Source organism: Temnothorax curvispinosus, unplaced genomic scaffold (genome assembly GCF_003070985.1).
Source record: "Temnothorax curvispinosus isolate PA1 unplaced genomic scaffold, ASM307098v1 QBEX01013138.1, whole genome shotgun sequence".
Lineage (NCBI taxonomy): Eukaryota > Metazoa > Arthropoda > Insecta > Hymenoptera > Formicidae > Temnothorax > Temnothorax curvispinosus.
The window spans coordinates 893,890-904,555 of record NW_020222918.1 but is presented as its reverse complement, the minus strand read 5'-3'; the positions used below and the strand labels follow the sequence as shown (position 1 = coordinate 904,555).

At 38.7% G+C, this 10,666-nt stretch overlaps 2 protein-coding genes across 5 annotated transcripts; one reads left to right on the top strand and one right to left on the bottom strand.

Annotated features, from left to right (window-relative positions):
* The first annotated feature begins 799 nt into the window (after positions 1-799).
* Positions 800-3,403, top strand: LOC112463323 (SH3 domain-containing protein 19). Of its 2 annotated transcripts, none has more exons than XM_025029664.1 (6): positions 800-875; positions 1,544-1,622; positions 1,843-1,972; positions 2,062-2,826; positions 2,915-3,178; positions 3,250-3,403. In XM_025029664.1, exons 1-6 carry the CDS (start codon positions 854-856, stop codon positions 3,367-3,369), a joined length of 1,380 nt encoding a protein of 459 aa, XP_024885432.1. In that variant the 5' UTR covers positions 800-853; the 3' UTR covers positions 3,370-3,403. The 2 variants fall into 2 exon arrangements, with proteins under 2 accessions (XP_024885432.1, XP_024885434.1); XM_025029666.1 differs by lacking the exon at positions 800-875 and adding an exon at positions 1,137-1,319.
* Positions 3,404-5,078: 1,675 nt separating this feature from the next.
* LOC112463322 lies at positions 5,079-10,660 on the bottom strand. Of its 3 annotated transcripts, XM_025029662.1 has the most exons (7): positions 8,309-10,660; positions 7,924-8,102; positions 7,668-7,840; positions 6,609-6,822; positions 6,297-6,479; positions 6,039-6,219; positions 5,079-5,809 (listed from the first exon to the last, which is right to left on the bottom strand). In XM_025029662.1, the coding sequence occupies exons 1-7, from the start codon at positions 8,410-8,412 to the stop codon at positions 5,494-5,496; spliced, it is 1,350 nt and encodes a 449-aa protein (XP_024885430.1). In that variant the 5' UTR covers positions 8,413-10,660; the 3' UTR covers positions 5,079-5,493. The 3 variants fall into 3 exon arrangements, with proteins under 3 accessions (XP_024885430.1, XP_024885429.1, XP_024885431.1); XM_025029661.1 differs by having other exon boundaries at positions 6,297-6,822; XM_025029663.1 differs by lacking the exon at positions 8,309-10,660 and having other exon boundaries at positions 6,297-6,822; positions 7,668-7,812; positions 7,924-8,011.
* Positions 10,661-10,666: the final 6 nt, after the last annotated feature.

The following is a 10,666-nucleotide window of genomic DNA, read 5'->3' as shown; positions in this document are numbered from 1 at the left end:
GAGCGACGAATATGTATCTTTCTCTATTTTGCGACTTGTTTAGCGGCCGGAGATTGAATCTCTTACGTCCGGTAGGACGTATATACATCTCGAAATGATAATATTTCTGGAAAATATTGAGTCATTTGGGTCAAACAGCACTCGACATAAACAGGATTGCTAAAACTTTAATAAAAAAATATTGCGATGAACTATATCAAGTTAAAAATTATTATTATTAAATTAAATCAAATTGAAAAATTATTGACGTAAGATCCAAAATTTCTCGAATTAACAAAGGATTTTTTTTTTAATTTAAAGATGATAACAATTGCGAGACGTGAGATGTGGCAATTTCAAGTTTTTTTATCACGTTGCGTAAGTTGTGCGAATCATTTACGTAATTTTTCTTCGGTCTGACGTCACAACTCGTAAAAGAAACCACGGACCTTTGACGCAGAGGAAAATCAGGGGCGGTTTAAGATACTCATGAGCCCCATTCGCGATTTAACTCCAGACTCGTGGACATAAAAAAAAACGAGGAAAAATAAAATGGGACGCTCAAGAGATTATCCATAATTTTTTTATTTATGAAAAAATTATGCAACCATGAAAAACACTGATCGCAGGATATGAGAATTAATAATTGAATTTTAATTTATATTTTATTACAAAAAAATAAGAATTTTATAAAAATACTGATATACGGGTATTTAAATTCCCCGAGTCACGTGGCGTCGCGTCGTATTATAGATACGATTAAAGGGACGGGAGTCGCGCCAGCCGTTGACAGCCGCAAATTTGAAAGCGATTGTTTTCGAAACGCGCTGCGGCGACGGGGACGTCGCTGCGGTGCCGCGCGGCGGAGTGAAAAATGGCCGCAAACGTGAGAACAGGTGAGTGATAACGTAACGGACCGTCGGCGGTGCGTCGTCGGCGCCGCGAATCGCCGTTTCTCGTGCGCGACTCCAATGGAGACGGGGGCCTTCCTCGCCCCGGAAAACGGAACGCGAGTAACGCGACACCTCCCGCTCGTCCCGCTTCGTCCGCGATAACGAGTCCCAGCGGTCCCAGTTCTCCCAGTCAGTCCCAGGTCGCTCGCGACTCGCGGCGGCGCGTCGAACTCTGACTTCTCGGCCCCCCGATCCGATATCCGATCGTCGGCGAACGCGAGAGATAAAACACGCGCCGCGAGCCGCGAGTGGTTCGCGTCTCGCTTATCGACGCGATATCCGCGTCGTGTGGGCGTACATCGTGCGTCGCGAATCGCGGAACTGACGACGCGCATTTGTGCACACGCGCCTGTCCATCCGTCCATCTGTCACGCAGACACGCACTTTGTAAACTTTGTTTTGGAGAATTCTTCCTCGTTTCTCAGTCCTCGTCCTCACTCGCGCGCGCGCGCGTGCGGATGCGCTTGTCGCTTGTGTGTGGGCGGTGTGCGTGTGTGCGCGCGCGCGCACGGACGCGTGCGTACCATCGTGTACGAGGAACCGATCGTGCGTCAGAGCCCAGCGGCCAGCTGCCCAGTTGTCTGATCATTGTCGCCTGTCGTTGCTTTCAGACATGCTGATACCGACGCGCGCGGCGCCTCGTCCCCCGGATCAGAACGCGATGCAGAGAGACCCGATCTGGAGCAGCAGGTAGGATTGTTTTCTGTTCTTTGTGCCTGTGCACTGTATTACGCTCTTTGTGCTCGAAACGAATGTATGAATTGGATATTGAAGAGAAAGAGAGTATCAGCTCTAGAGAACAAATCTCTTATCTTTGAAAATACCTGTCGAAAACTCGAGTTAGAATTTTAGCTTTCAAGTTTATCTAATCTCTGCAGCGTCGCAGTAATGTATCCTTGCGTGTTTTCAGTAACGATATATTCGGAGGTGCCCTGACGACGCAACCTGGACAGAAAAGGAAACCGCCTCCTCGACCACCGCCTCCGAAGTTCAACTATAACCACACGCAATATCAAAGGGACCAGAAACCGAGAAGACCGGTAAGGATTGTGAAGTGTGCTTGTAGTTCTTCACACATCTACTACCTATGGATACAGTAATTTAATAGCTATTTTATTTCGCACGCTAGGCAAGGCCAACAGAGCTGTTGACTAATTTTTTTGGACGAAAGAAACCAGAGAATCCTCTACCATCGCGTTCCACCGGCCAAATACAAAATCCGATGACGCAGCCCTCGAATTCTGCCACGACGGTATCCTTGATAGATCTCAGTCCGCCTGAGTCGCCGACATTCACGACTCGCTCCAGTGACGGTGTCAGCGTCGACAGTTTTGGCAGTGACGGAAACTCCAATCCATCTGTATTCACGAGCAGCGGGAACACATCGCAAACGGAAAGTGCCTTCGAGGATGATTTTGATTTTTTCGGCATGTCTGCCAGGAAGATGACGCAAATCGATCCGTGGCAGACTAAGACGACGGTGCAAGATCCGTTCGGCCCTCTGGAGGACACGTCCTCGAACGTGTCTCAGACTGCTGGCGGGACGTCACTCTTTCCTTTTAGTTCCAAGAATCGCGTAGCGAACCAAGTGCCTTCCAATCCGATCGCTTCTAAACCTCTCGTCACGTCGATGCCCACGATAATCCGAGCGAGGCCACCTAAACCTCCGGCGCCAAAGATACCGTTTAAGAAACTCGAACCGATACCTAAGGAAACGTGTACCGACTTCGCAGTCTCGAGCGGCAGCGGGACGAATAAACCGTTGACGTTGCGTTTCTCTAACGCATGGCCCAATGACGGTGAAGAAAGCGACAGTCCATCGCCCCCCATGCCGACGATTCCACCGCCGGCCCTACCCGCGAATTATTTGGCAGAATTTAGCAGCAATTTTGAAGTGAGTGTTGTAAACTTAAAGTTATGTGCAGCTTGTATGTAAAAAGAAATGAGGCGCGTTCTCACATTATAATGTTGACAATTTACAGGGAGATTTCAATGAACCTCACGGTATTGCGCTGTATGATTTTTCGGCAACACATCCGGACGACTTAGCTTTAAAGGAGGGCGACGTCGTGCAATTGGTGAAAAAGGTCAACGACGACTGGTTGGAGGGAAGAATAGGAAATCGTCAAGGGATGTTTCCGCTTAGCTTCATTGATATTAAAGTACCTCTGCCAGGTTTATCAGACAACGTGGTCACGGCGCTTTACGCTTTTCCAGGAGAGAACAGCGATGATTTGTCGTTTGAGGTATCAAAGATTACGGCAAAGCAATTAGACGAAAGATTTATTATATTCCTAACGTTGCTTTAATATTTCAGGAGGGCGCAAAAATTACAGTCATATCAAGGATATCGGAAGATTGGTTGTACGGTGAGTACAACGGTAGGAAGGGACAATTTCCAGTAAACTATGTAAATAGACTTCCGCGTAATATTTAAACGTTTTTTCAATAAATGTTTTGTATCCAGTGTATATTAACAATTTACTATTTCGAGAGCCTCCGTATTGCAAACATTATTTAGAATCATTAATTGGATCTTTACAAGTTAATACTAATTGTAAGAATAGTGATAAAAAAAAAGAAAGTATAAAAACGGATCTTTTATGATGTAATTTTGATGTACAAACTGTTCAAGGAAGAAAATTTTAGAAAATTTTACTAACAGAAAGACTGAATTACACATACGAGTTTCGATCGTCGTGTTCCAATAGAGATAATTTTCAAAAATAATCGCGATATTATCTTTAAGAATTAGAAGATAGCATTATCTGCGATATATTGGTGATATCTACAATTCATTTAGCTTACTCTTTTTCAAGAGTTTTGCACCCTCTATCGTTTGCAATATTTTGTAAAAGATGCTACTAAAGCGATGTTTCTTAGTTCGAGATTTTACACGTGTATCTAACATTTTGAGAGTTCAATTTTTACTAAACATCTTGTATATGCCTTATATTTTTCTGAATGCGTGAAAAAAATTTTTCTATATTTCATATTTTATTCATTGTTTCGATTCAGAGTTTCTTTATATATCTGCGTTTTCGAAAATGTATTTAAGTTTATTTTAAATATTTCAAAATCTACTTTGAGAATTTTATATGAGGACATATCTTAGCATACATTGAAGTCTGGCATATACGGAAGACAATTATTTAAATATAATTTAAATATATTGTGCTAATATATAAGATATAACAAACCTGCCAAGGTTTACAAATTGTTAATATCGATTAACGAATGAATAATCCATTTTGGTTTAGATATTTCCTTCTCAAGTGTTATTTGAAGAGAATGCGTTTTGATAGAGTTCTAAACAATCAAATGAAAAATAATGCAGTCTTCGTTAAGTAATTTCACTGATTTAGATCTATCTTCTTGGAATTTTTTTTAGTCAGATCTAGCATAAAAATATAAAGTTACAATTTTGTTGTATATATTGTATTTGAGAATCTAATGCTCCTTTTACATATAAAGTTAGAAAATTATTCGATATATCTTCCCTATTTATACACTATAAATATACATTGATTTTCTTTTAAAAATAAATATGAAAGTAAAGATGATTATCTCAGTGTATAAATAAATATGTTGGATGTCTATATCTTCTGTATTATATATATACGTATTTTCTAACTTAGAGTTTATTTCAGTAAAAGTTACCAACATGGTACGGTTGTATGTGTATATTATGTGAATGCATAATTAGGTGAGAGGGGGGGAAGAGGCAATGACGTAGTTTAGATAACTGATCATTTAATGTACCGTTAAGATGAATAATTATTACTGTATATATGTATACTTAATTATATTCATATGCGAGTTATGTAATTATGTTTGTTAAAATTATAATTTAGTATGTTCATTGAAATTCGAATGTTTCGTGATACACACACCAAGTCACTAGCTCAATCTTAGGAAAAAGAAAATCAGTGAATTCTATATATCATTTTAAGTTATTTCGTATTGATTTAAAGAGAACGGTACAAGTTCTAATTGTACACACCTTACTCTCGTATACAGTCTTACTCGGAATTCTCGTTAGTACAGTATTAATACGATATCCCAGATTGCATCGAAGATCTGCATTGGGACCAGAATGTTAGTTTGTAAGAATAGGAAAGGAGATGGTGATGAAATTGAAAGTTGTCGCTTGAAGTCAAAATGTAATAACAACGTCTTTACACGTAATTAAATTGCTATGTAATTCTTAAAAACCACGCTGTTAATGCAGACGACGCCTAATACGCAATGTGATATTTTGCAATGTTTAATGTGTAAACATTTCATGTGTATACAAAATAAACTTAAAAAAGAATAAATAAACTTTCCCCGAGTAAAACTTCCACTCTCCCCGAGAAATTGCTTCCGGGATCGATTAAAGAGATAACGACACGTAATGCACGTTTATAAAACGATCGAAAAAAGAGATAATTATTTATCACTTTGAGCTGAATGTATATATGTACCTTTTCCGCCGTAAAAGACGGGTATGTGTGAGCTGTAATTCAACGTTCCTACATTGAAGAGAGTTTCCTTCCTAATGAATCGCGCTTTTTACAAGTTAGGTAACGTTGCTGTCCCTTTCGTCGGCATTGCTTCTCGTCGTATTATTGAATTGTTTGTTTCGCGTGACAGCCCTCGTCAGCAACGCGCTGCAAGATCGTAAATGTCTGTGACAATTATTCCATGTGTTGCATCTCGAAACATTCCTGCGGCACGGCAGATACGTGTCCGTGTAATTTTTCAGCGTTTGCGTTACGACGCTTCTGAACTTCTTTCCTGTAAGATAATACAGAAAAAAATTTATTGCGAAAGTCCAGTGGTATATGTGAAAGCACAAGCCGCGGCACCACTTGAGTAACATCTTCTCTTGCAGCCTGAAAAAATAATACCACCATTTGAACAAAATAGTTATTAGCAACATATTTTATTGTCATATGTATAAAGTATATAAAGTGTAATAATATAATTGTAATTATATAAATAAATGATATTATTTATTACATAAAAGGTGTCGAAAATGAGAGAAATAATTCGGAACAATGTAATATATGCTATGAAATATTTTTAATGCCAATTTCTATAATTTGGAAGCTAGAATTGTACCAGTGTATATATCTCTCGTTCTTCCCCGCATTAGCAGGATGTTTAATTAAAATCACGTCCCAATACAGTTCCAGCGTTTCGACAATTCCCAGCGGTAACAGCAAGATTAAATGTACTATTGACACCGCGAGCAACGTCCTGCTCGAGTTGTGCGTTCTGTTGCCTCTGTACCTAAAATTATCTGAGGCGAGGGTCGCCGTTAGATCTCTCCCCGGTGCGGTGACGTCGCGCGCGTCAACGATCGCGGCGATGACTTACGAGTTAATTCGTTGTGGATCTTGTAAGACTTTCTTATGCGAACGATCAGCAGCAGGTTGCCGATCGATATGAAGAGCAAGGGCAGCCAGGTGGACAGGGCGATGTAAAGGTACATTGCGCTACCCCATGGCTTTATCTTCTCCTGGCACGGTACAAATTCGAAAACGCTGTCAGTCTCGTACCCTACAATTAGCGTAAATCGTGATTCATTGACGAAAGGAAAACAATCGGGCACGTATATAATCATACAGTGACGCAATTGGAATCGAATTAAGCGCCGGGAAAGCGATATATGGGGTCGTGACGCTTTACCGCCGGAGTAGAGCTTCGTTAAGGATATTATGAAGCTTATGCAGACTAGACTGGTGATGGTTGTAATTGCCGAGCGATTCTGGCAGTCGCGAGCCCCGAATGGAAACACCACGGCGATGACGCGCGTCCATGTGAGAGCGACGATCAGCCAGGTTGACGTAAATTGGAAAAATTCCATACTCACGGAATTCGCGCCGCATAAGAACTTGCTGTTCTGCAAGAGAATTGTTCTTTAGCGCGTCGTGCGAAAAGTTGATCCTCCCTGATCACCTTATTCCTAACGTTTCAAGGGGTTATTTTAATAAATTTTACATGTTTTCTGCCCAGCAACGTCTCTTGTACCGCGTACATCACAATAGAATTTTTATTATCGCAAGCGTATAACGATAAAATATTGCCTAATATGAAATAAGACAATTAATATCCTCATGAGTAGTGTTTTAAAAAATAAATGTTATATGAAAAAGTTTGAATGACATAAATAGCTAGATACTAATGTAAAAAATACGCTTCTCTTTACACTGTTATATCTATTTCAAAATTCTTTATTAAATGCCATTCATATTTCGCAAGCAAAAATATTGATGACGCATGGTCAGTAACAGCTAAGGAGGTCACTGAAAAATCAGACGCCGGTCGCAGAGATAATCACCGTGGCGGTCAACATGTTAACTGTAACTTCAATTTCGAAGTCAACGATCAATCATGCCCAAGACGCTGATGTACGATGAAATAACAGTTTTTTTCTTTTCAAACAATTCTTTTCGGTTGGTCTCACCATGTGTTGTATACGATAGACCGAATAGACTTCGAGCTTTACTAAGGTCTTCCTCAATTGATGCTGAGATTCACTCAGGGCCATCAATTGAGGAGGACCTTGAGCCAATTGAAAGAAATCGTTTGAAGAACAAATTGAAGTTATAGTTATATATCTTTATTAACGAGAGCCAACTCTAAATTGATTTTGTTCGTTTATTTCGCCCGAGTGGACGAATTTCTTGCGGGAGGACCAACGAGCAACGGGATAAAATCGATCGCGCACACACACGGGATATTTACCATAAAGAGATCGTTAACGGACGTGGAGTGTGATTTTGCGACGCTGACGGCGTAATTGAATATTAACGCTCCATTGTCCGATATAGCGAGCGCGCTTAGATAAAGTGACAAATTGGAGTCACATAGCACAGGTGCGCTCAACATACTAAAAGATACAGCATTTAGCAATACACCTATACGAAGTGGGTTATACAACGTTGTATGAGAAACAGTCGAGAACGAGTTGTACGGTGCAGCGCGTCGCGACATCCCTTACCGAGCGTTATGATAAACGGCGTTACATAGCGGAGCAAGAAACGGACGGATCTAACGAACGGCCGCAACGACAGCCAGTACGAGCGCACTTCGCATGGCCATTTAGCTTCCAAATCGGGCTGACTAGAATTGCGAATGAAATCCAGAACTGTTATTGGCAAGGGACACCTCGAGACGGCTCTGAAAATTCAAAGGATGCAGGGCCTGCTAATTCAACGTGCGCATAGTAAAGAAAAATCAATGAAATCAAACGTATCACGCGGTAATAATTGAGTAATAAAAAAACATACTTTATTTTATTTCTATTTTTTCGATATTGAAACTCAATTACTTTAAAATATGGAAAATGGGAGATACTATAGATTTAAATCGTGGAACTTTCTTACCTGAGGGAGGCGTTGTACGTTAAGAAAATCTCGGTAGAATTCACTGACAGAATACTCGCGACGAATATCAACGTCCGAACATTTGTTTTGCGCAGCAAAATCATCGTGCACCGAGCACGCGAGAACTAAAATTCGTGTAGTCTATATCACAATTGAGAACTTGAATTCGTATCTACTTTAGTACCGTGTCCGAAGAAGAATCATCTGTCCTGTAGCACAGATACGACTAACAATGGGCTCCTTTAATTAGAAGCTGCGAAGCATCTGTTGTCGATTATCATAATGTGACGTATTCCAATTTCGAAGTAAGCAGTTTGTTTGGACGTTGCTCCACTGGGAGTACATTAACATCTACATGAATATATATATCGAACTCAGTTTAGTTTATCTGGGTAATAAGAACGGTTTGCGGCCGATTATATTAAAAACTAATAATCCGTATTATTCCTTATGCATTATTCCTTCCTCCACATATTTCTTTGCAGTCGCTGGGGAATACCGACTAATAGGAACGCATTAAACTTGAAATATATTCGGCTATTATACAATCGTATATTTTATTTTCAAACTGAAAAACAGTTAACACAGTTACACAAATTTACATGGCTAACAAACGATGTGTATAAAAGATAATCGTAGCAGAAAACAATTAGTCGTCATATATGACTTTACTATAGTAAATCGCGCGTTATGTCGACTGTTAATCAAAAGCTTGAAACGATATATATTTATGTATATCTCATTACGTCATATTTCACACTTTCGCACCTCAATGTTATGATGCACCGAAATGGATAGCCTGTATCCGTTGTGAATTGATGATATGCTATTTCGATTCGTTATGTAATCTTGTGCAACGATATCGCGAGCTTGCGGGTTACTTTATTTATGCGCAATAGGAACCACTCTCATTCTATACAAATATATTTCTTAATGTGTATTATTAACATATAATATTTACATTTATATGATTCACACAAATTCACGAGTAAAAGGCACATGTTGAAACCACGATAGCTTGACAATAATTTCACTATTTAGCCGCTTTTGCGCCAAGAATGCGTTGCAACTACAATTCGTCTATTGACTTAAACTTTAAAAAATGTTAGGTAAATAAATGCTTTGGCAGGTTATATCTAACGTAACTAATGTTTAATTTAGTTTAATGCAGCATGATATGCGATGTTATTAATTTATACTCGTGTAATTTACTCGTATTGATTAATTTGTCGTCGACATCTTTTCGATATCCTAATATCGTGATACACGCAATTTGCATAAAAAAGATATTCAATCTGAAACGTAAATTCAACACCAAATTTCTAGGTTCCAATTTTCCGATAATCCATTACGCTCACATTTCTCTTCTATCAAAAATATATATTCCTTCCCCCTGATGTTTCGCAATGTAATCATCGATATTATAAATTTCGCTTCGCTGTACATTCTCTTCATCATCTTATTTACAATATTATTACACTCTTACGCCTTAACGTCAACATCTATGTAAATCCACACACAAAATCGTCTTATTGAAAAAATATTTCTATTACTCGGAGTGATATATATTCGATCCCTCAAGTAATAATAAATGAACCAGATCTAAAAAATAAACTAATTTCGAATAATTGGCTTTCTTGCGGTATACATTTGTTTTTACAATTTAGAGTAAATATACATTTACATGAATATTCACGAGTATATGGTGCATTGAATGATATGAGCAAATCGAAGGATCTTTGTCGAGCGATGCTTTGATATTTTTCTTCGTTCAACATCCAACACGCACAATATTAGCTGAACTTTTCTGCAAAACAACGCGAATTGAAAAATCTCAGACTATAGAAGTGTACTCGTTTAAAGTGCATAATTTTCGAAGCGAGTTTTGTTATTGAATCCACCATCCAAAAAAAGCATAAAACATCAATCGTCTACTCTTATATCTACGTGTACTATGCAAACTATGTAAATTATGTGTGTCGTCATGTATCATAATCTATTGATAGACTATCTACACAGATAATTTGTTTTCTTGCCTTGGAGATAAGCATTTAGTTTTTATAATTATTTTCTTGTTACATTATGTTATTCATGTTATAATTAGTATTATCCTTTGTTCTGATATTTAAAATATTAATTTTTTCAGGATAAAACACCGACGGAAAACAATTCTTTCATTTTTTTTTTTACAGAATCTACATAGTTCATGAGCGAAGAAAAGATAATATAAGTTTTCGCATAGACAATATTGGTATGCATATTAAAGCCATATAGACTTAATTGATTTTTTAGTATACGTGGCCTTTATATATAACTATTAAGGTGATCCTAAAGCCGTGATCCTAGCCGGTTTTTTTT